Raw genomic sequence first — 26,411 nt, forward strand, 5'->3', positions numbered from 1 at the left:
ATGCAAGATCTAGGGGAACATCATTGGTAGTCAAAACTGAAATGAACTAATCTGCCAATTTTTAAATTACAAGATTATGAAAGAAAGATATTTTGTAATTTCAGATATTTTTGCACTCCTCTAATGGGAAAAAAGCCAAGAAATTTGGGGGAAAACATCTAAATGAAGTTTAGAAAAGTAGTTTTCATGGAGAATCAGAGAGAATATTGTGGGACAATAGCAGTTAAATTGTTGAGGGCAAATGGCATTTGGTTCAATTCCCTTTTCGTGTGTGAAAGCTTTCCACTTATGTTTTACTGTAAAATTGTTGCTGATGACTTTTTAGCAATAGAAATGCCAAATTGTAAAGCCAGAAAAATTACTAAAATTTTGGCTCAACTGTTGACAACTTGAGAAACTGCACCATCTTTTAGATACTTATAGGAAATGGAAATTTGTGCCCCACTCCTACAATCAGATCCACAAACAGCGAGTCTGGATCCATGCAGAGACCATCTGAAATCAAAGAGGTTTGATATGGATGCAGGGCTCTGTGCTCATAAAGTCAGTTACCAGACTGTGGCTTAAATGAGTGTGGCGTAGAAAGTGCTGGGTCCTCTCATCTCCCATTGACTTCTATTGCAACTGAAAATGCTCAGCACCTTGTAAAATCTTCTCCTAAAAAGGAAAGATAGAAGGTTAATTATACTCCAAGTGAATATTTAGTTGCTTTATTTAATGCATAGAAGAAATAAGCCAGCATACTATATCTGTAGCCCAAATATCTATACTGCTGCAACTATCTGTGTCTGTCTTTGCAACCTATCTTAAGGTTATTTTTTTCTCATTGTACTGATTTATACAATGCAGTAATTATATGTCTCAAACAATGGAGCAGAAATAAGACAAATGCATTTTGTGTATTCATACGATCTTTTTCTTCACAAAAAACTACTATGCAAAGGGTTTTATTGTATTAATGTGTAGGCAAAGCTACTTGCTTCATGGCTCTTTTGAAAGTGCCTATAAACATATTACACAGAAAAACACACGTTAAAAGAACATTATTAAGTCTGTAAAATCAATCACTCAAAAGTTAAGAAATTCCAGAATTAAGGTTGCTTCTGCAGATGGAATCTTCAGGGACTTTAGCTGTAAATCTGCAGCAAGTTTCTACTGGCTACATGTGAACTGACTTTTTCAAAGGCTTATGACTTGGCTAAAGTTTGGCTGACTTTTGCCATGGAGAGCAAAAGGCGCATACCTGGCACAACAGTGACTCCATGCCAATTTCAAGTACTTGCTCCAGAGCATGGGGGGCGCTAGAGCTTCTGAAGGAAATAGTTTCCAGAATTTTTTAACTTGGGCATAATGATGGATCTTTTGCTAAACTCATTCTTAGAAACAGCTGAGCCAGTTTTGCTGAAATTTCCCCCCCAAAAATTCAACCTGAGGCAGCCACGTGACATGGAAAACTTCAGCTCAAAGGCTTAAAGTTTGGCAAAGTTAGAAGCAATTGAAAACAGAGTCTTATAATAGGAAGTATCGTACAAGTCCCCAAGGTGATGCTACTAAACCCATCTATCTTTGTGTATCTATATATTTTAGGTGTATTCTTATCACTTGGCTAGTGATAGAGGTATAAAAGAAAGAATCAAGATCACTGTCTGCTGGTGTAAGGGCCTTCTCTTACTGTGACAGTCTGAGGCCCTGTTCTTAGGCTAAGGCCTTTGGCTAAGCAGCAGAGGCAGCCATAAGCTGGGAAGTGACCGGTCACATCCTCACATTCCAAACTAGTCACATTGAAATAAGGTGCTATTGGGCTGTTAGGCACTATCAGGACAGGATTGTATTCCTATCACCTCCAGAGAAAGGGAAGTGCCTAGAAAATGTAAAAGGAAACTTAGTTTGATAGCATCCTGTCTGGCAAGAACTCACTTATCAATAGCTGGGATGTGAAATCCTCACTTCTGTATTGTTTTGTCATTATAGTTCCCACTTTGCTGTTGTTTGTCTGTATAATCTCTGTCTGGTTCTGTGATTGTTCCTTTCTGCTGTATAATTAATTTTGCTGGGTGTAAACTAATTGAGGTGGTGGGATATAATTGGTTACATAATCATGTTACAATATGTTAGGATTGGTTAGTTAAATTTCAGGAAAATGATTGGTTAAGGTATAGCTAAGCAGAACTCAAGTTTTACTATATAATCTGTAGTCAATGAGGAAGTGAGGGGGTGTGGTTGGGGGTGGGCATGTGGGTGTGTGAGATGGGAACAGGGAATGGGGGTAAGAAAATTGGAATCATGTTTTGCTAAAGGGGGAGATGGGAACAGGGAATGGGGGTAAGAAAATTGGAATCATGTTTTGCTAAAGGGGGAGATGGGAACAGGGAATGGGAGTAAGGAAGTTGGAATCATGTTTGGCTAAGGGCAGGAATGGGAACAGGGACACAGGTGTAAGGCTTTGTGGTGTCAGAGCTGGGAAGGAGGATACTAAGGAAGGAAACTGGAATCATGCTTGCTGGAAGTTCACCCCAATAAACATCGAATTGTTTGCACCTTTGGACTTCGGGTATTGTTGCTCTCTGTTCATGCGAGAAGGACCAGGGAAGTAAGTGGGTGAAGGAATAAGCCCCCTAACAGTAAGTCTAGGCACAGTCAGTGAGTTTGTTGTGGGAAAACAGCCCCTTTAAGCATGGGGGTCAGTGGGAACTGTAGTCTCCAGAATAGGCACAGGATGATGGCAGTGAGCTGACTGAGTCATGTGTCTGCCTGATGGAAACTCTATAAAGGAATACTGTTGACTCGGTCTTGTGAAGTTGAGTGTTCAGGTAAGACCCTGAAGGAAGCCCCTCCATGGGGACCAGGTAGGACACCCCGGGAGGGTGTGTCCTCTCCTTTCCTAGTCTGGAAAAAGATGGAAATACCTCTGCTGGCTAGAATCAAGTATTCTGAGTTTCTTTGCTCTTTCTTTGAATCCTTTTGTAGTAAACCAGATCTGAGCAAAGAGCCTTGGACTGAACTACAGTTTGGGCTTTATTTTACCTTCCTTGGGTGGTGTATGTGCCCACCAGCTTACAAAATAATGTATCAATGTGTGCCTCCTAAATGTTCAGAATGTTTAGGCAAGATACAAACCAACAAAAGCTTGGAAGTTCCATTAAATGCTGCCATTCTAGGCTTAAGACCTGCTCCTGAGTTAATGGCTCGAGTTAAGGAATCAGCATTATCTTTGAATTTTCTAGCTTTTGTCATTTGTTTCACAGCTTGACACTTTAAAAATACTTTGTTTTTTCTGGAATTTTAAAAATACAAATGGGAAACAGTGTCACAGTAGAATGACAGGTTTCAGAGTAGCAACCGTATTAGTCTGTATTTGCAAAAAGAAAAGGAGTACTTGTGGCACCTTAGAGACTAACAAATTTATTTGAGCATAAGCTTTTGTGAGCTACAGCTCACTTCATCGGTTGCTTTCCGAGTAGAATGAATAACTCCATTGTAAATCAAGGCTTTGCACTGCTACTGATCTACAAAGCCTTAAAGGGATACGCCTGTACTATCTCACTACCACAACTCATCGCAATATCTATAATCAGCTAGTTTGTTATTCTGAAGCTCACTTAGTCAGAGACCTGAGGGAACTGTTGGTAGGGCTTTTTCAACAATGAAGTCTATGGCTTTGTCACAGAACCAGCGAAGTAAGGGATAAAAAACAGGCCACACGTTGAAAGACAGATAGCAATGATGGGTAAACCAGAGGGTAGGATGGAGAATTGATTGATTGACTGACTGACTCACTGATTTTCTGCAATTGAACTGCAGCAACTAGATACTATAGTGATAGCTACTTTGGAGATACCAGTAGACATTTGGTCCCAGATCTCCTCACTCCCAAACCTGTTCTGTAGTTAAATGATCACCCTTTCTCTCCATAAACACAAAATATATTTTCTCTAGGTACTATTATATAAAATATATATTCAACTATGAAAAATCTGGAACATGTACAAACCATTTCAAATTCTATGCTATAACTTATGTGACAAAGCTCCATCCTCGCCTCCGTGGGTCCCACGTTTCCTGGCAGATTTCACTAGCCTCAGAGGCTCGCTGTGACCGTCCACGTAACCCTTCTCTCTCTAGAGACAAGGGTCACAGTCTACTGAGCCATTTTCATCATAAGCCAGCAAGGGAGGTGAGGAGAAGTTATCCTTCCTTGCACAGTCTCTATTGTCTCCCAGTCTCAGTGATTAATCAGGGGGCAAAGTGGGGGGGAACCTGGGCCCACCCCCTACTCCGGGCTCCAGCCCAGGGACCCTAATAGTATCAGCTGTGGTAGCTGACCTTTTAGAAACATGACATGTACAATTCCCTGGGCTACTTCCCCCACAGCAGCCCTCACTTCCTCAAGCTCCTCTTCACCCTGACCTCAGGGCCTCCTTCCTTGTGCCTGATATGGTGTGTACTACTCAGTCTCTCCAACAGCGCAACTTCCTCCCACAGCTCCTGACATGCACACCCACCTCACTAACTGAGAGGCTTTTAACTAGTTTCAGCCAGCCCCTGATTGGCTTCAGGTGTCCCAATCAACCTAGCATTCTCCCTGCCTTCTGGAAAGTTCGTAATTGGCCCTAGGTGTCTTAATTGACCTGGAGCAGCTGCCATTTCACTTATCCTGGTCCCAGGGATTTGTTTAGCCTGGAGCTAATATTCTATCTCCCACTACTTTTCTGTAGCCATCTGGCCTTGCCCCGTCACACTTAATATGTTCTAGATATACTCTAGAAATAAATATCTATATGGGTTACAATTTTAATATGGTAAAACTGAAGTATGTGAATTTTGGTGATTGATACATTTGTACAAATACAATTTATGAACTATACAGTATAACAGTACATATCTTTGTTTTGTACTGAATACTATCTCTTAGATCTTAGCGAAATCCTTGGAGGGGGTAGCATTTTTGTGATCTTTTCAGTATAGAATCATAGAACTGTAGGACTGGCAGGGACCCCGAGAGGTCATCCAGTCCAGTCCCCTGCACTCGTGGTAGGGGATCTAGATCATGCCTGACAGATGTTTGTCTAACCTGCTTTTAAAAATCTCCAGTCATGGAGATTCCACAACCTCCTAGGCAATTTATTCCAGTGCTTAACCACCCTGACAGTTAAGAAGTTTTTCCTAATGTCCAACCTAAACTGTCTTGCTGAAATTTAAGTCCATTGCTTCTTGTCCTGTCTTCAGAGGATAAGGAGAATCATTTTTCTCTCTCCTCCGTGTAACAATCTTTTATGTACTTGAAAACTGTTATCATGTCGCCCCTCAGTCTTCTCTTCTCCAGACTAAACAAATCCAGTTTTTTCAATCTTCCCTAATAGGTCATGGTTTCTAGACCTTTAATCATTTTTGTTGTTCTTCTCTGGACTTTCTCCGGTTTGTCCACATCTTTCCTGAAACGTGGCACCCAGAACTGGAAACAATATTCCAGTTGCGGCCTAATCAACACGGAGTAGAGCAGAAGAATTACATCTCATGTCTTGCTTACAACACAATATATCCCAGAATGATGTTTGCTTTTTTTGCAATAGTGTTACACTGTTCACTCATATTTAGCTTGTGATCCACTATTGACCCCCAGATCCCTTTCCGCAGTACTCCTTCCTAGGCAGTCATTTCCCATTTTGTATGTGTGCAACTGATTGTTCCTTCCTAAGTGGAGTACTTTGCATTTGTCCATATTGAATTTCATCCTATTTACTTCAGACCATTTCTCCAGTTTGTCCAGATCATTTTGAATTTTAATTCTATCCTCCATAGCACCTCCAACCCCTCCCAGCTTGGTATTGTCCGCACACTTTATAACTGTACTCTTTCTGCCATTTTCTAAATCGCTGATGAAGATATTGAACCGTATCAGACCCAGAACTGATCCCTGTGGGACCCCACTTGTAATGCCCTTCCAGCATGACTGTGAACCACTGATAACTACTCTCTGGGAATGGTTTTCCACTCATTTATACACCCACCTTATAGTAGCTCCATGTAGGTTGTATTTCTCTAGTTTGTTTATGACCAGGTCATCTGAGATAGTATCAAAAGCCTCACTCAAGTCAAGATATATCAAATCTACCAAACCTTCATACCTATCCATAAGGCTTGTTATCCTGTTGAAGAAAGCTATTAAGTTGGTTTGATGTGATTTGTTCATGACAAATCCATGCTGACTGTTACTTATCACCTTATTATTTTCTAAGAGTTTGCAAATTGATTGCTTAATTATTTACTCCATTATCTTTCCGGGTTCTGAAGTTAAACTGATTGGTCTGTAATTCCCTACATTGTCCTTATTTTCCTTTTTATAGACGGGTACTATATTTGCCCATTTCCAGTCCTATGGAATCTCTCCCATCTTCCATAACTTTTCGAAGATAATCGCTAATGGCTCAGATACCTCCTCAGTCAGCTCCTGGAGTATTCTAGGATGTATTCCATCAGGCACTGGTGCCTTGAAGACATCTAACTTGTCTAAGTAATTTTTAATTTGTTCTTTCCCTATTTTAGCCGCTGATCAGACCTCATTTTCACTAGCATTCACTATGTTAGAAAGTCCAATTGCTATTCACCTTTTTGGTGAAAACTAGAACAAAAAGTCATTTACCACTTCTGCCATTTCCACATTTTCTGTTATTGTTCCCCCTCATTAAATAATGGGCCCACTCTGTCCTTGGTCTTCCTCTTGTTTCCAGTGTAATTATAGAATATTTTCTTGTTACCCTTTATGTCTCTAGTTGAATCTCATTTTTTGCCTTGGCCTTTCAAATTTTATTCCTACGTACTTATGTTAATTGTGTATATTCATCCTGTGAAATTTGACCTAGTTTCCACTTTTTGTAGAGCTCCTTTTTGAGTTTCAGACCATTGAAGATCTCCTTGCTAAGACAGGGTGGTCTCTTGCCATACTGTCCATCTTTCCTACACAGTGGGATAGTTTGCTCTTGTGCCCTTAATAATGTCTCTTTGAAAAACTGCTAACTCTCTTGAACTGTTTTCCCCCTTAGACTTGCTTCCCATGAGATTTTACCTACAAACTCCTTTAGATTGCTAATATGATTTCTGATAGGAAGGAAGCTTCAGAGGGGTAGCCGTGTTAGTCTGGATCTGTAAAAGCGGCAAAGAGTCCTGTGGCACCTTATAGACTAACAGACGAATTGGAGCATGAGCTTTCGTGGGTGGATACCCACTTCGTCGGATGCATGTAGGCTACATGCATCCGACGAAGTGGGTATCCACCCACAAAAGCTCATGCTCCAATACGTCTGATAGGAAGGAAAACATTTGTGAATATACCATAGGTTAATCCTGTGTCATCCTTGTTGTTTAAAGTATCAGGAAGGCTATGTGTGTGTTTTGCTTTGATTTTGTAGAGAAGGTACCAGTCTGAGTGAATAATGTATTGACAATAATACAATAGTTGCAATGTAAAGAATTAGCTATTGAACTGTCAACAGCACTAGTGGCCGTAAAAGATGACGTCCTCACAGCAATGGGTATAGGGGTCATATCTTAATGCTGATGCTACTCAGCATCTCTGCAGCTTTCAAACACAATAATGCAGAAGCTGCTGCTGACCCACAAATATTATATAGGTGAAGTAGATGGATTACATTGCAATTTCCCTAATCAATCTCTTGAACAGGACCCAGAGAGCAGTGATAGGTAACTTCTCTTGTTTACTGGAATGATTGACAAACATCAATGTTAGTATTATTTTATCATTGAAATTTTAGATGAAAATGAAATTGTCAAAATGGAATAAATGACCTCCAAAATATCACTTGTTGAAAGCTGATATTTTTTCTTTGCAATTTTTTTCACTCATTTCTATTGATAACGGGAAGATTTTGAAAACAAGTGTTCTCTAACAAACCAAGAGATCATTAGAGAAACATGTGCAAGCATTATGCCTCTAGATCTGTTCTTAATTTTGCTCAAGAAGGCACTCAGGAACAAAGAACACCAGTTTAAATATTAACGTCAAGAAAATGCAACATTCATGTGCTGCAGCCAGATAGCCTGCCTGAATGAGGTTGGAAAAGCATTGACAATGTAGTGTTGTCAATAAAGCCTGCATTTCGAGACACACATACTAACTAATCAGACTAAATAAATCAGCAGATCCAGGTTTTATCTTCACAGATAACCCTCATTAGCCCAGTGAGCTTTTCCTGAAGACAAAAGAAGCAATGAATCGCTTCATTTGTGTTGCTTGCATGGAATGCTAATGATGGGAGGTGAGAATACATGAATTATTCATGCCTGTCAGGACTGAGAAGGCAGATCCTGGCTTTTCCTGTTACCATTGCAACAAGTGGCCGCTGGCCTAGTCAGAACAAGGCCATAAAACATTTCAACTGAAACAGACTAGAGATCCCAAGTATGCCTTCTGGAGAAAGGAAACCCATGTTCCTGAACTGTACAGAACACATTCAGATGGATTTAAAAGCTAAACCTTATGCAAAATGGACCCAGGAAATGAAGCCTTTTGTGTCTCAAATTTACTTTACCATAAACAACTCTTCTTTGGAGAAAGAATGTTGCTCTGGTAAGTTTGTACAAGTTGAGCTTTTCCAAATGAGTTGGAAACTGTTTTATATTTCATGGCAAATGTAACGTGCAATGTTTTTCTGTGTCTTGCAAAGGAATATTGAATAGCTTGCCTTTTTTTAATTTCAAAATAGATTTTAAAAAGCATACAAATGGTAAGAGTGATGACACACAATTCTGCACATTGTTTTAACCCTAGAAAAGATGTAACAGCAATTGCCTTTAAAAGTTAAAATCAAAACTTCTAAAAATTGGTCTGCATTATTAAATAAATATTCCCTGACAATCAAATCCTAATAAGATTTAAACAAAGAAATAAATCTTTGATCCAATATCTGGTTTCTTGCAAGCAAAAGAAAGACTAATGCAACATAGTATCAAACTAGAGAGGCCAAAAGAAATCTGAATAGTACTCTGCAGAAGGTATTTTGGTTCTCTGCTTTAAGTTGCATATTTATGTACACTTTGTATGGTTGCTGCTTTGTGCAGTAAAACACATTTTTGATTGATCTGGGCATAGAAATAGAGAACAGTGTAACATTCTTATAGGTTACATAAACTATACTGATGTAGCATAAATTAGTTGAAAGCAAAGTAAGTAATGAATCTTATTTTTCTAAATAAAGAAATGACAGATGCTGTGCATGTAAAACACATAACAGTGGGGAAGCAGTGTTTGGTGTCTGTTTCCATTAGCGTAAGGAAGAAAAGCATCTGAAAGTTTTTATTTGTTAGTCAACACCACTACAACTGTAAAATTTTCCATAGTCTTGATTGAGCAATGAAAAAAATCTTAGTGTTTACACGATTCCAATAGAATTCACAAGTCAACTGACTAAGTAGAATTTTTCATCATAAAAAGAATTGGAAATAAATAATCAGTGTCTAAGATGTGAGGCCAAAATGTTGTTAACTGTCTTGTGAAAATATTGATTGTTTTGGTGTATATTCTGCTTTTGATGTACATTGCGATAACTGTCAAAGTGAAGAAAACAATCTTTTTATTTCATGTCCAGAAGAATCATATTTATAAGAGTTGAAAAGAGCATGTATTAAGGCAATGTACTAAAGCAAATTGCTAGGTAAATTTTATGCAAAAAGTGGGGAAAATAAGGATATGTAGACAGGGCTACACAAATATGGGGTGTGACCTAGCAACTCTTACTCACAGGAGTATGCAAATAAGTAGACACTATTGTCTTCAACAGAGTTACTCACATCAGTAAGGATTGTAGCAGAGGGCCCATGTTTTACCAGGAAATAACTGACTGTCTTATGTGGCTGTTGTGCAATGTAATTTGAGCAGCACGGTTTTTTAGTGATGTGTTTAAATGCCTTAAAGTATTATGATTAAATTAGAGTTTACAGAATGTCTTTTTTTGTTTTTAAAAGTACAAAAAATAAAAATGGGACCATATATTAGATGTGTCAGTAACAAAATACAAGACGCACATGATTTATTGTAGAGATGTGCTACCGGTGGAACAGCACTACTCACCTCAATTTATTTTATTTGTAAAAGAGATTAATTTTCAGTACATGAAGCATGCAAACTTTACCTTGCTTTACACTGGTGAGGGTGCATCATTTAGCATAGAGAACACAATGACACCATCTCAAGCTACTTTAAGCACTGGACTATAACACAAGTAGAATTGGTGCCTCTCCCTCGTGAAATGTAATGACTCCATGCCTGCCAAGACTTCATAGTTATTAGTGGAAATAGAACTCTGGAACCTGTGTTCCTGGCACCGAAGTTCCTATCACTTGGGCAAAAGGAAAGGGTCTATTAGCTGTATTAGTACTAGGGCTTACATCAGATTGTGAACTGGAGCTGTTGGCCTGCCTTAGTGATGATGTGGAACCATGTTGACCCATGGGTAGCTCAGGGAAAAGTGGTGCCTTTGGGGCTCACTGATCTCTCCCGGGTCCCAGAGGTGTGGTAACACTGCACCTTCCCTCTGAAACAAACTTGCTTCTTTGTCCATGAAACAATACAGAGAGGAGGCCTACAGCCTTCCCTTTGGGGGTGAATAAACCCCCCAGGGGTGCATGGTGACTAAGGGTATAGTTGCACTACAGCGGCACACCTGCAGCGTTGCTGCTGTAGCGTAGACACTTGCTATAGCGATGGAAGAGGTTTTTCTCTCACTGTAGTAGATCTGCTCACTCCAGAAGTGGTAGCTAGGTCAATGGAAGAATTCTTCTGTCAGCCTAGCAGTGTCTAGATGAGAGCTGGGGCTGGCTTAGCTACGTCTCATGGGGTGTGAATTTTTCATACCCCACTGAGCAATATAGCTAAGTCAACGTAAGTTTTAGGTGTAGACTGGTGCTAAGATTGTTCTGTCTCTCAGACCTGGATGCGCAAAGAAATGCAAGTTTCCATATGCACTTGTAACCTATCGCATGGTGTATTGGTGCTTATATACACTGCAGGTAGGTAACTTGAGCAGATGTGATCACATACACTTGAGGAGGTGTGCCATTCCATCCAGCAGAGGGCAGGGAACACATACACCCTCTGTGCATTAACCAGTAAACATTACAGTGGGAGATTGTGAAAATTCATCATTGAGAAACTCTGTATGATGATAACAATAAGAACAAACAGTCCTTAGACGCTCTTGGTACCCTCAACCTATATGGTAGCTGTGATAATAGAGCTGTTGCTGTTGAAATGTAAACATGCCAATAGCTGCAGTGATAAAACATTCACGTTGTGGAAACATTCTTCTGTGTACTTTGGAAGGACAAGAACAAAATGGAAGAGCAATACTATGAATATCATAAAATCATAGTTCTGGATGATAATGTATCATTTGCAGATGATATGAAACACCTGTTGCCTTTTGTAATGGTGTTTGCATTAGATAGAAAACAACAGCTTGACTAATTCTCTAATTTTTGATCTGTTACATGAAAATAATTCTCTTGTTTTCTAAGTGCTGAGTTTTGTTATATTATTTTTACCCACTCATGCAGATTTGTTGCATCCTTGTCTTCTAGTGTTCCTCATTTCTCTTTGCTTCAGTTTGTTTAAAATTTTTAAAATAAAACAAATCAATAGTTTTAAATTTTTGCAATAACTCAGTAAGGATAATAATGTGACTAAACACGTACAGCATAAGTTGGTGGGTGTGTGTCATAAATATAAAGGGAAGGGTAAACCCCTTTGAAATCCCTCCTGGCCAGGGGAAAGCTCCTCTCACCTGTAAAGGGTTAAGAAGCTAAAGGTAACCTCGCTGGCACCTGACCAAAATGACCAATGAGGAGACAAGATACTTTCAAAAGCTGGGAGGAGGGAGAGAAACAAAGGGTCTGTGTCTGTCTGTAGTCGTCTTGGCCGGGGATAGACCAGGAATGGAGTCTTAGAACTTTTAGTAAGTAATCTAGCTAGGTATGTGTTAGATTATGATTTCTTTAAATGGCTGAGAAAAGAATTGTGCTGAATAGAATAACTATTTCTGTCTGTGTATCTTTGTTGTAACTTAAGGTTTTGCCTAGAGGGGTTCTCTATGTTTTTGAATCTAATTACCCTGTAAGATATCTACCATCCTGATTTTACAGGGGGGATTTCTTTATTTCTATTTACTTCTATTTTTTATTAAAAGTCTTCTTGTAAAAAACTGAATGCTTTTTCATTGTTCTCAGATCCAAGGGTTTGGGTCTGTGCTCACCTATGCAAATTGGTGAGGCTTTTTATCCAACATTTCCCAGGAAAGTGGGGGTGCAAGTGTTGGGAGGATTGTTCATTGTTCTTAAGATCCAAGGGTCTGGGTCTGTAGTCACCTAGGCAAATTGGTGAGGCTTTTTACCAAACCTTGTCCAGGAAGTGGGGTGCAGGGTTTTGGGAAGTATTTTGGGGGGAAAGACGCGTCCAAACAGCTCTTCCCCAGTAACCAGTATTAGTTTGGTGGTGGTAGCGGCCAGTCCAAGGACAACGGGGGGAATATTTTGTACCTTGGGGAAGTTTTGACCTAAGCTGGTAAAGATAAGCTTAGGAGGTTTTTTCATGCAGGTCCCCACATCTGTACCCTAGAGTTCAGAGTGGGGGAGGAACCTTGACATGGTGGCAGCGGTGGGATTAACCTGAAATCATAATCTAACACATACCTAGCTAGATTACTTACTAAAAGTTCTAAGACTCCATTCCTGGTCTATCCCCGGCCAAGACGACTACAGACAGACACAGACCCTTTGTTTCTCTTCCTCCTCCCAGCTTTTGAAAGTATCTTGTCTCCTCATTGGTCATTTTGGTCAGGTGCCAGCGAGGTTACCTTTAGCTTCTTAACCCTTTACAGGTGAGAGGAGCTTTCCCCTGGCCAGGAGGGATTTCAAAGGGGTTTACCCTTCCCTTTATATTTATGACAGTGTGTGTGAGGCTTTTATGTTGAGGCTGATCCTATGAGGTGCTGAGCACTCCTGCTATGTGCTGCATGTCCTAAGTTTGATGCATCCATCATCTTCCCCTCCTTCAAATCCTGCCTTAAAACTCAACTCTGCCATTAGCACATACAGAAAACTGCCATCTGATTATAAATAGGCAGGTGGTGAGCTGAGATTATTGCTACTGACTGGTTAAGAGTTGAGCACAAAACTCCTCTGTGCTAAACCCCTATTGTTTTGGTACTCTGTCCTCTTCTGCTTGTTTGTCTCATCCATCCTTTATTTCTTGTTTGTCCTCTCAGCGGTGAGCTCTTTGGGGTAGGAACTGCAATTTACTATAAATTTGTACAGTGCCTAAAACCTGGCTTTGTCCTCTAGCTACTACCACAGAAAGAATATTAAATAATGTATGCAATTCCCATTGGAGTCAACAGGAGTTGAAGATACTCAGCACCTATAGGCATGTGTGCACTAGGTGGAGATTGTAGCTTAGTAATCAAGGCATCAGGTTTGGATTATGTGAGATATTTCTTGGAGTCACAAGTTCAGACTCTGGCAGTATCTTCCCCAGATAGATATGGTAAGTACTGTATTGTGCAGTTTGACACGCTGGCCTATCAGATGGGACCTTAAATACAGAGATGGGCTCCAAACAGAAAATGTAATCTGAACCAAAACATTCTCTTCAGCAGCTTTCTGCTTACAAACCAGTCTGCCTGCAAGCAATGTGTTCTAACTATCCCACAGGACTTCTCCTATGAGCAGAGGTTTGTCTTGTTCTCCTAAACTAATATCTCCCCCACCCCTTGCTCCCCATGGTGAAATGGGCTGGTTACTTTTGTGGTTGCCTCCAGTCACCCCAAAGGGGGATGCACTTCAGAGGTGCTGTGTGTACACAGTTTGTAAAGCACTTTTAAGCCTTTGGGAGAAAAGGCAAGAGATATGTACATACTTAAAAATGTTATTTGTTATCCTTCATTAAATTTACTGTAGATAGTGCCACATGTTATTCGCAGAGTAGTCATATTACCACTGTCTTATTTTATCAAAGTCAGATTTGGTGTACTATCCAGTTGTATTTTGTTAGTAAATAAAATGCCATTTTGTTCCAGGATGGGTAAATACTGAAATAATATACCTAGAGAAATGATCTCATAGCATGGTGGGCTAAAGGTACTCTAGTAATACAGGGAAGAGGCCATATAAACTTAATACAGATACTCTCATGCTAATATGTCAGACCAAAAAAACCTGAAACCAAACCCTACAGTAAACTGGAGTTAAAGTTGAGAGTACATATAAGCAATTTAAGGGTTAAAAAAATCATAGGAATGTTTTAATTATTCCAGCTATAAGCATTTCTACAACAGATCATTCAAAGTCAAGGTTAAACTTATGTAAACATATGGAAATGCACAGTTAGGGCATCCAAACAAACTTAACTCTACCCTGTAGATTTCAGAGTAGCAGCCGTGTTAGTCTGTATCCGCAAAAAGAAAAGGAGGACTTGTGGCACCTTAGATACTAACAAATTTATTTGAGCATAAGCTTTTGTGAGCTACAGCTCACTTCATTGGAGACACTCTGTAATAACTATACAAGTACAATAGTTCAGTATTTGTTGATCCAGATTAGGCTAAACTGATTAGATTAGTTTATTATTTACTTCATGGCACCATCACAGAAGAGAGGTAAAATCATCTGGGTACCATAACTTCAATTACTGAGATTATTAGGGACAGTAAAAGCCCCAAGAAGTGCTAAATTTCTTACAGGATCCATTTAAATTTTCATTTTAACTCAAAAAGAAAAGGAGTACTTGTGGCACCTTAGAGACTAACCAATTTATTTGAGCATAAGCTTTCATGAGCTACAGCTCACTTCATCGGATGCAACTCTAGCTGTAGCTCACGAAAGCTTATGCTCAAATAAATTGGTTAGTCTCTACGGTGCCACAAGTACTCCTTTTCTTTTTGCGAATACAGACTAACACGGCTGTTACTCTGAAACCGGTCATTTTAACTCAGAAACAGATTTACCTGTAAAATCTTAGAAAATTAATTCTCTACTCAAAGAGTAAGTCGTGTATATTTGGGGAGAAGACACTATATTCTTCATCCATAACAGAGAGGTTGAATCCTTTCTTCAAGGGCAAAACTCAACCTTAATATGGATTTATGACTGGTGCTTCTATGATTACATCATCTTATCAATACCATAGTCACACCTATACTAGCAACATGATACCACAAAGGAAGATTTAGTCATCATCATCACTCTTTCCTTCCCATATATCTTTCATAGGCTCTGTCAGTTGTAGGGAGAGTCTATGTTGCGCTCCTTCTCATCTTCATGTGAAAGAGGACCCAGAAGCTCCCATATCCCCTGTTCTTTTGCTACACTCTATCCACTCTGCTTGGAATGATCCTGTGAGAGGTACTCTGTTCTCTGTGACTGAGATTCCAGAATTTGGCTGATTCTGGATTTATTGGCAAGGCTACAACATATAAATTACACTCTGCCACAAGAAACTCCTCTTCAATAAATGTGTGTGCATAGAGTATACAGGCAAATACAGTCTATGGAAAGAGTACTGCGAATGTCAAGCTTTTGGCACCTTTGTGGAAGTGAAGAACTATTTTGCTGACTTATCCTGGCAGTTAAACCAGAGTAGGTCTCATTATCTCCAGCTCAGGGAGATTAAAAAGGTAAGGAAGAGACCTCCAACTCAGAGAGAGAAGTAGGTAAGAAAGAGCCAGAGTGAATTCCTGCAGGGAGAAAGCCAAGGAATAACTAACGTGGGACAAAGTTCATGTTGCAGTCTAGGTTGAGCTGTCTGTAAATACAGTACTGCCTCAGCGCTTCACTACTCAAGATTTGTCTCTAAGGAAAAGGAGGGAGTTTGGACAAAAGCTTATCATGTGTGTGCTGTGCTAGGAAAGGATGGGAACCCTGTTCCAGGTAGATTGCAGTTGAGCTTGGCAGGTTATCAACATTGCAAAATCATTAAGGTTTGATCCTGGATGTTTTCTACCTGTCTGGATTTTGAATGTGCTAGCTTGCCTGCTAGTCACATTGGGTTCTGCTTTATTAGTTCTAATGTTTTTCTTTTCCTTTCTGCCCTCCTGTTAGCTACTCCCTTTTGGATTGTTTTGGAATTCAAAAGTAATATTTTCTGAGACATTTTATTTCTTTAATTTGTTGTTGCTTGTTGTTCTGGTGTTTGACGTTTCCTAATCATGCACAACTCTCACTGGACTCAAGACTCTTTCTGCAGTGCTACAGATTGTAGACACAATTTGCTTTAATCAGGGCCCTTGGAATTTTGTAATACTTCAGGCCAATTTCTACAGCAAATTCGAATATGTTCAGCAACAACTTTTGCAGCCATGATCAAATATAATTGCCTACAATTTCACACACACACACAGGATACTTGGTTGACTACAAAATTCCCGGAACCTCAGCTTTTCACAATTTCGTCACCATGGAATCACTCACTTGCTGAGGAATTCAAGACTTTTTAATACCTTGAATATAAATTGTGGGATGAATTTTCAGCATGACATGGGCAATTAGCTATGCAACACTTCTGTTACTGTTTATTAGAGTAACAGAGATGGAAGGATCAAAAAATAGTGATTTGCAAATCTCAAGAGGCTCAGCGGCCAAGTATAATATAGACAATCATCCAAATATTCTGAATCTTACCTCCGCCTATGGAGCATCAGCTGGAGTTCGAACAATGAGTTTTACATGAGACCTCTGCCACCTACACTTCTATTTGTGATTAGAATCCTGAATTCAAGTGCTTCTTCCAAACCTACCATTGTTGTTAATAGAACTTGGAACCTAGTTCCTTGTCCACGTCTTAATATAGTAGGGAAAAATATCTGGGGAAATCCAAACTGCTAACACTTAAAATGATTAATAACAGTAGAAATAGAACAGATCCCAAAGCTCAGATGTGGAGTTGGTTGAGATTTCATCAAATATGTTATTTAACAAACGTCACCGTTATTCATAGGAATAGAGGAATTTACATAGTGGGTTAGAATGGTGATCCACGTAATCTAGTGTTTTTGCTCAGAAAGTGACCACAGTCAGAAGCTCAAGAGGAAAGTGCAAGAAACCTCTTAGTAGACAATGAAGGGGAAGTTTCTTCCTATCTCTTCTAAGTTAGAGGTAGGCTTATGCCCTAAAGCACAAGGGTTTATTTGTGTTCCTTTTCCTTATGTAACTGTGGATGTTCCCATTACCCATAGAAGTGTCTAATCCTTTTGTGAATCCTACTGTGCTCTTGGCCTCAATGATATCTTGTGGGAATTAGTTTGATAGGAGAATGCTGCATTATGTAAAAAAATAGCATCTCCTTTCATCAAATTTACTACCTTTCAGTTTCAGTGATTATCCTATTGTTATTGGATTATTAGGAGGGGTGAAGAGGTGCACATGATTCTCCTTCTCTCCTCAATTCATTGTTTTGTATAACCCTGTCATGCCCCTTATTGTTCCCCATCTCTCTAAAGTAAATAGGCCTACTCTTTACATTCTCTCTCCATATGGACGTCTTTCCATGCTCCTAGTAACTGTCCATCTCTGAACTATCTCTATTGAAATCCCTTTAGAGATAGAAGGTAAACATTTCAAAAGCACCTAGGTGTTTTAGGCACTTGTGAAAATTTTACCCAGAGGACCAGGACTGGACACAGTATTCTAACATACTATCAGTTTATATATAGACACGATTACATTTTTAGCATTTTCCGTCCCATTGTTTATGCACTCTAATATGTGGTTTGCTTTTTTTACTGCTGTTGCATCCTGAGCAAAGTCTTCCACTGAGCTGTTTACATTGACACCTGATTATTTTTCATCATTCATTATGTGATTTTCTTTCTCCCCACATCTGACTTGCTCTACTCTAATACCATTCCAAAGTTTGGAGCAGTTTGGTTATGCAAGCAGAGCTGAAATCAAAAATTGATCTTGTATTTCTGCTTGCTGAACCAAAAACCCTCATTCTGAACACCTATAAACTTTGAGGAAGTTTCAGATCCAAATGTTGAGGCTTGGATCCATCTGTAATATTCAGGTTCCATTAATTGTTGGAAGTGTAACATTCATGGACAGTATAAAAAGTCTTTTTAAATGGAATGCATTTTGTAAGCAGTGCTTGTATATAGGAGAAAGTGGTGCAGGGAAATATAAATACTGGAAGTTCAGAGAAGAGAAAAAAAGCTATATGTCTGTAAGAAACATCCTGGGTTCTCTTTTATGCTCAGTTAAAACAGAACAAAATGTAACTGTGGGCTGTTATAACTGAAGTCTCCTTTAGCAAGCTCAAACAGAGTGAAACTGCAAGGAAACAAATCCCAAAGCAAAATGGATGCTTGAGATCAGAGCTGGGGAATGGGATAGTTCTACAATTTCAAAGTACAGAATAAATTTTGGATGGAGAAAAAAATAATAAAACTGTGGCTTGGTAGATAGGTGTTGTCAAGACTTTGAGTGAAATACTGTCATCTTTGAAATCAGTGGCAACATTTCCAGTGTCTTCACTGGGGCCAGGATTTCACCCTTGGTTGTCAAAGATACAAAAAACAAAACAAAAGCCTGAAAATATCTGTGTGTCCAGTAGGATAGACTTAAACTGCGCATCATGGAAAGATCACTGCTAATAGCACCAAATTCATAACCAGGTGAGTTCTGCATGAGGCATCCAACTTTGCATTTGTTATATTTTTATTGATTATGCAGCAGTATTGAAGGGTTTATAAATTAACAGCAAACAGCACAGGAAACCAAGCTGGTATCCAATTTAAATTGTCATCTGAAATTCTTAGTTCCAGCTCTAAGCAGCATGTCACCACATCTCTGTATGTATTTGGCCAGGAGAGACCAGCCAAACCAAAAGGAAACGTCAGAGAAGTCGTGAGGATAACTATAATGAATGGGGAACTACTTCAATCAAAAGACAGCATACTTGAAGTCAACAAAAAATTTGCCCCATAATTTTGAGGCTTTTAAAAGACCATTCCTCTTTTATTTCCTCATCCTTTTTTGTTTTATTTGTTGTTTTATGCTGCCAGCATGAATCATAATGAATCATCACGCTTCTGTTGGGGCATGGTAGCTTTGGTTCATTCTTACTAAGCTATTCAGAATCCTGGAGTTAAAATCTTGGCTCTAGTTTGTGTGGATTGCTCATGTCATTATTTTCCCTTTGTTCACAGTCAAGGAAGAACTTGAATTCCAGAGAGGTGAAAGATTCATGGCCACCCTACTTGTTTATTTATCAGGATTTCAATTGATTGTTGGGGGGCGGGGTCCCCTACTTCCTCCTCTCCATATTTTTCTCCTCTCCTCTTTTTCATAATTTTTTAGAGTCCAGAATTTGGGAATTAATAGAAAATATTCAAGTTCTGGTTGCCCTTCATCCTTCCAAATTTCCCTTCCCCGGGTTTTTATTTTATTTTATCTTTGCACCAGCCTATTCCGCTTCCTCCATTCTTATTTTTCTCCCCTCCCTTACACAGAAGAATTTTCTGTGTAAAGTTACCAGCACTTGAGAGCCTAATGGCTGCCAAAAGTGAAAATTTAGTTGATCTCCAATATTCTTTGGTAGCCCATATAATTTTCAGAATAAATATTTTGTTGGGTACTAAGATAAGTAAAGAAGAAGAAAAAAGTTCTTGTCCAAGTACCATTGTCTACTCCTGTATCCTTCTTCTGTATACCTCTCACCTGACCATTTATAGTTTTTCTCCTTATTTGTATCTACTTACTGTTCTCCAAGTTTGTCTTTTTCCTCCTCTTTATTTGTTTTTCCTTTCATTTCTACATCTACCCTCTGCTTTGTTTCCCCCTCACTCACTTTCTGATGACTGTCCTCTGTTTATTTCTCTTTTTTAGCTCTCTGTTGCTTCTTTTAAGTTTGCCTTTGAACCAGCTGGCAACTGCAAAAGAATTCTGTTAGTGCTGGGCTTCTAAGAACAAGTGCTTTCCCATCAGAGCCACCTGCAGAGTGAAACTGACTAGGAATCTACTGGCGCCAGGAGTACAGTGCTAATAGAGTTCTTCTAGTCTAGCTGCAGGAGCTGGTGGTCCCGTGGACTTAAAAAGGTAGCCCACTGACAGTCAAAGTCTGTACTGATCTGACAGACAGTTGCTTTGTTCACCCTGCAAGCTTGTGATTTTGTCATCAGAAAAGAGTGGGGTAATATGATCAGAGTATTATTTGTCATATGTAACTGTTCGGGGAAATTTGATTTTATACTGTAGTTGGTGGGGTACAGGGATGGTATTCTTGGAGGGATATGCAGCATTCAGCTGTAACAGGTTACTTTTACAAAGTAATTTGAAATATTTGACCTGACAGAGGGAGTCTCCTGATTAGCACATACCACAAATACTTTCCCTATGATTTACCAGAAAGGACAATAGTACAGTAGTTGGAGATAAACACCTGTTAGGAGATAGAATCCATTCCCCTGTACAAGAAATGGTCCACCAAACAATGACCTATTGAATACTAAACACATTATCACCTGGTTTTGGTATTATGTTTTCTTAGGCAAGACAAGGAGGGGAAGGATGATCAATAGTTAGGGTGCTAACTGGAGCATAAAAAGACCTGGATTCAGTTCCCTCCTCTATTGCAGACTTCCTCTGTGACCTTGGGCAAGTCACTTGTTCTCTCTGTGCCTCTCTTCAACGTTTGGAGAAAACAGAACTTCCCTACTTCACTGGGGAGTTGTGAGAATAAATACATTAAATACTGTAAGGTGCTCAGATACTATGGTGATCAGGGGTACATTAAATATTTTCAAGAGTAGGTACTTCAGGTTAGGCTCCTAAATCCATATTTACACACCTAAATATTTGGCCTGATTTTTAAACGTGTTAAGCACCTAAGCAGCTGCACTGAAGTCAATGGCAGCTTCTGGTATTTATGCCTTTCTAGAGCACCGATTACTGTAGCATGTGGGTTTGATATAAAATTGAAATATATATGTTATTCTATAAAAGGCAGAAATTTCCGGTACTTCCCCAGTTATATCTGGTTTCTTATACTGATCAGATGGCAGATGACTTCCCCAAGAGTAGCAGTTGCTTAGAAGATTTTTTAAAAAAAAGTCTAGAACCAAATCTGTGGAGAACTTGTAACCTAATATGCGTTATACATTTTCAAAATGACTCACATACCCTAAATGACTTATCCTGCAGGGCCTACCTAAGTCAAAAATTCCTGCTTGGCCTACAGCCACAATACCTTGTGATATGATTCCTTCAGCTCTGGTAAACTAAACACAGTCGGGCTGGATTCATATATGGATGGGGAGACCACCAAAATGCACTTGCGGTGGGTGCTTCAGGACATGTTGCTGGTGCTTATTCCTCATAATGAGCCATTGCTTCAGCATTGTATTCAGGGTGCTCATTAAAGCTATAGGTGCTGTTTCTGGAGGACATATAAAATTCAGGTCCTGATCACATGTGCACAATTAAAGAATCTGTTTTTTTTTCTTTAATTGTTATTTATTTATTTAGTTATTTATTTATTTTGCAGTAAATAAGAGTGCTAATGCTGCTGTCCTGGCCAAAGATCAACTCAAGCCATTACAGTTTATTTTCTTGAATTCCTCCAGTGTTTTCCGTTTGGTATAATATTCGGCCACAAATTGTTGTGTAGGGTAGATTTGCAGCTGCCATGTTTGAGGCGTTTGGTGGTGTATAATGTGACCCTTCTGTATAATTTCTATATCTGTTTGTTTGTAAAACACTGTGGAGATCTTTAAGATGAGAAATCAGATATGCATGGAAGATGACATCAACCCATGCGTACATGATTTACATAGTGTAAGTTTAGCAAAGTATCATGTAACATACACACTGTCAAGGTTTCCAAATATTCTTGCTGTTCTATATGTTAAAAAGTTCTTAGAGTGTAGTTTCAGTTTGGAAAATTAGTTTTCCCTTCTCTTCCTAAAAACACAATTAAACAGGATGTCTTGGGGTTTTGTCTACAGTGTTTATTTTCCCAGCCTATTTTTCTGCACTTTGTACCTGGGCAGAACTGTTGTCTGGGTATCTGCCATCCTACAAACTCTATTTTAAAACAGACTCCAAATCTCTTTGGGCTTGGCAAAGTATAATAGTATAACACAAAGTCAATGAAGCGCAACATGATGTTGTGATGGACGGTGTTTGCTGGTGGCATTGCATACTGGTTAAGAGGTTAGGCCTCTGTTTGCCATGACTCTCATCTTTCCCCTAGGCTATCATCCTGCCCTGTAGTTGTCTGTCTTTTGATGGAAGATGACCATACCCTCCAGTCAGGTCACCAATCAGTCTTATTTCTCCCCACGATGATTGGGTTCTTAGGAAGATATGGGTTCATCTATTGACCCATGTGGGTGTCCAGTTCAAGCCAGGGGTTTCCAAGGGTTTATACCTTTCCCTTCTTTCCTGCAAGGAAGGAGAGTTTAGAACAGCAATTGGCAACCTTTGGCACATGGCCCGCCAGGGTAAGCCCCCTGGCGGAGCAGGCCAATTTGTTTACCTGCCACGTCCGCAGGTTCGGCCAATCGTGGCTCCCACTGGCCACAGTTCGCCGCTCCAGGCCAATAGGGGCTGTGGGAAGAGGTGAGGACCGAGGGATGTGCTGGCCACCACTTCCCACAGCCTCCACTGGCCTGGAGCGACGAACCGCAGATGGTGAGAGCCACGATTGGCCAAACCTGCAGACGCGGCAGGTAAACAAACCAGTCTAGCCTGCCAGGGAGCTTACCCTAATGGGCCAAAGGTTGCTGATCCCTGGTTTAGAATCAAGAGTTTTCATGCCACTCTTTTCATCCCACTCCACCAGGCTCAAGCCCAGAGCACTGTAAGAGGTACCAATGTCCAGCACCCAGCTTTGTAGCTGCCTCCCTGGCCCTCTTCCTACCACCCACTGTCTTGCCAAAGTCTTATAGTTTGCCTCACGGTAGTAAAGGAAAAGATAATAGCTGAACCTTCAGCAAACTATGAGCTCAGCAGGCAAGTTCTTGATCTCTGGAAAAAGGTTTCTGCAGCACCCTTCCCCAGGAGCTCTTAGGAAAGGTCTCTCTCCCTGTCCTGTCAGGCCCTTCTGCACTGCCTAGCTCCCTTTTTAAGCATCACGTCCAGCTGCAGCTTGCTCTGCAGGTGTGGCTGGGCGGGGTCTCCTGTGGCCAGACTTGTTCTTTAACCCCTTCAGTTCCAGTGTGGGGTTTATATACTCTGTCACAGGTATAATCATGTTGTCATAAAGGCAACAACCCTAAACTTTACTTGCAAATTTCTTGCTCTGGGCTGGATTATTACTTTAAGCCACAACCTGAATTGGAGGAGAAGGAGCCACACTGTAACTGGAACCTGAGGAGGAACTCCAGCTGACTCCTCCAGAATTCTTCTTGAGGCTCGGAAGAAAGCATGATACCACGGAGAGTTCACCACCTTGTGCTGGCCCATGTGAGCTTGTTGGTGCAAAGGAGAGCAGGGTTAAAGACCCATAACCTTGCCCCTTTGCAATGATAGTAATTGCTGTCCTGGGAACTGCGATTTTAAGCCTGCCTTGCTCTTTGGGAGGTGTGGGAGAGAGGTGCAGGCTGGAGCCACAATGGGTCCGCTTTCTCTCTGACCAGACAGGAGAAAGGGGAGCCTACTTTGTTCTTAGCAGATCAGTCTCAATCCCAAATAACCCTGTTAGTACTTTGATTTTTCCCAACAGCTGAACTGTTGCCCCAAGACCACGTCCTCTATCTCAGTGCCCCACTGCCACTCCATATTGTTCAAGTAATGGGTGTATCATGATAATGTAGTAGCATATGCTTATAACATTTGTGGATGATACCACACTGGGAAGGGTTGCAGGCACCTTGGAGGACAGGATTAGAATTCAAAATGACCATGATAAACTGGAAAATTGGTCCGAAATCAACAAGATGAAATTCAATGAAGACAAGTACAAAGTACTTCAGTTAGGAAGGAAAAGTTGAATGCACAGCTCAAACTGGGGAATAACTGGCTACGTCGTAGTACTGCTGAAAAGGATCTAGGGATTATAGTGGATCACAAATTGAATATGAGTCAACAATGTGATGCAGTTGCAAAAATGCTAATATCGTTCTGGGGTGTATTAACAAAAATATTGTATGTAAAACACAGGAGGTAATTGTCCTACTGTAGTCATCACTGATGAGGCTTCTGCTGGAGTACCGTGTACAATTCTGGTCGCCACATGTTAGGAAAGATGTTGAAAAATTGGAGAGTCCAGAGGAAAGCAACAAAAATGAAAAAAGGTTTAGAAAACCTGACCTATGAGGAAAGGTTAAAAAAACTGAGCAAGTTTAGTCTTGAGAGAAGACAGCTGGCGGGGGGTGGGGGTTGTCGGGGAACCTACTAACCGTCTTCAACTATGTTAAGGGCTGTTGTTATAAAGAGGACAGCAATCAGTTATTCTCCATGTCCACTGAAGGTAGCATAAGAAGTAATGGTCTTAATCTGCAACAAAGGAGGTTTAGGTTAGAAACCTTCAAACTATAAAGGTATTTAAGCTGTGGAACAGGCTTCCCAGGGAGATTGTGGAATCTCCATAATTGGAGGTTGTCCAACCTGTTTTACTTGGTCCTGCTCGGGTGCAGGGGACTGGATGTGATGGCTTCTCAAGGTTCCTTCCATACCTACAATTTCTATGATTGTGCGAGTAGTGGAACTGGAGTCAAAGGGCCCATGCTCCCTGAAGGGAGTGTTATGGACTCTGGGAACTGATGGAGATAGGAGTTAGGCTGGAAGCAACTCAGCCACATGGTCAGAGCAGTCCACAGGATTTAATAAAATTCCACTTGTTCAACTTAACCTGCATTCAGCTTTGCTCTTCACTAATGAAACAATGGGGAGCACTGGCACAAGACAGTTCCTCTCTTGAATCTTAAAAAGCCAGTATGCCCTACTACAGTTGTCAGTGTGGCTCTTTCTACTGTATGTCTATGTATGAAGAAATCTACTAATCTTCATGTGTGTCGCTTATTCTTTCTGTAACACAAAGTAACATAAAGTGCATAAAGCTAAAAAACAAAGCTTAAGCTTGTCAGTAACTAAAAGCAGAGAATCCTGCAAACTCATCAAAGAGAACACTGCAGTATTTAATCTAGTCTATGAAGTTTCTACCACAGATGCCCTCTGCCATGATTGGGGCACTGAAGGTCATTTGTGAGCTCTGAATTGCTGGTTGTGTGACAGCAAAAAAAGAGGGCTGAAAGAAAGGTTAAGTTAGAGAGGCAACTGGAAGTTATTCTTGTACGAAGAAGTACATTAGCTAAATTAATGACAGTAAACCTCCAATTAGCTGAATGTTGATGCTGATTTACAAATTTACAAGGTAAATACGTGCTTTTTCCAGCTAAAGAATTGGATAGGGAAATGTCTAGCCTGCACCATTGTAATAAATGGATGTAAGTAGTCACTTGCTATGTATCAGTGCATACTAATTTCATTGATATTATTCACACATTTTATGTTTACAATAAATCTCTCTGGATTTCTGACCACAGTACAGAAAACATAATTTATGACCACATTTTCTAAAATGTCATCCCATAAATATGAGGGCGGACAAAGGCATGGGAATAGGTTCAGTATCCCTTCACTTTACAGTAAGCAGTTTACCTCTTATTTATAAAACAGGGAACTCCTGGTAGGCTCAATGTACCTGCATTTAGCTGATACTAAAAGAAAGTGGAATTTCCAAGCCAGTATCTGTTTCATAATTAATATGAATTTATTGAATGCTCATATTATAGCAAGTAGAGACAAAAGAGAATAGCTATTATAAATTACATCAATTGTTTCTTTTACAGTGTGTTGGAGAGTAAAATAACTAAAATATGAAGCTCTTAATTGGGCAGTGTAATTGTGAAATAGCTATAGTGAGACTGTATAGGGGTTTCCTACAAGGTGTCTTTCAGGGGATAATGGGTGTAAACCGCTTGGCATTGTAGAGATTTCTAAGGGTATGTCTACACTACGGAATAAGGTCGAATTTATAGAAGTCAGTTTTTTAGAAATTGGTTTTATATATTCGAGTGTGTGTGTCCCCACAGAAAATGCTCTAAGTGCATTAAGTGCATTAACTTGGCGGAGTGCTAGAGTCGACTTCCGGAGAGCTGCACTGTGGATAGCTATCCCACAGTTCCCGCAGTCTCCGCTGCTCATTGGAATTCTGGGTTGAGATCCCAATGCCTGATGGGGCTAAAACATTGTCGCGGGTGGTTCTGGGTACATATCGTCAGGCCCCCCTTCCCTCCCTCCCTCCGTGAAAGCAAGGGCAGACAATCATTTCGTGCCTTTTTTCCTGAGTTACCTGTGCAGACGCCATACCACGGCAAGCATGGAGCCCGCTCAGGTAACCGTCACCG

General features: G+C 40.1%; 1 protein-coding gene across 5 annotated transcripts in view; it reads left to right on the top strand.

Annotated features, from left to right (window-relative positions):
- The window catches only part of C7H10orf90 (chromosome 7 C10orf90 homolog), a 232,990-nt gene that overhangs the window by 125,623 nt on the left and 80,956 nt on the right, over positions 1–26,411 (top strand). The window contains exon 1 of one of the 5 annotated variants that reach the window (XM_073354064.1): positions 8,343–8,584. The exons of 3 other annotated variants lie outside the window; for them this stretch is intronic. In XM_073354064.1, the coding sequence (XP_073210165.1) occupies positions 8,419–8,584 (166 nt within the window). In that variant the 5' untranslated portion in view covers positions 8,343–8,418. Of the gene's footprint in view, positions 1–8,342; positions 8,585–18,613; positions 18,675–26,411 lie in introns of those variants that run through there. One more of the 5 variants, XM_073354066.1, reaches the window with a different exon arrangement.

This window comes from Lepidochelys kempii, chromosome 7 (assembly GCF_965140265.1).
Source record: "Lepidochelys kempii isolate rLepKem1 chromosome 7, rLepKem1.hap2, whole genome shotgun sequence".
NCBI lineage: Eukaryota > Metazoa > Chordata > Testudines > Cheloniidae > Lepidochelys > Lepidochelys kempii.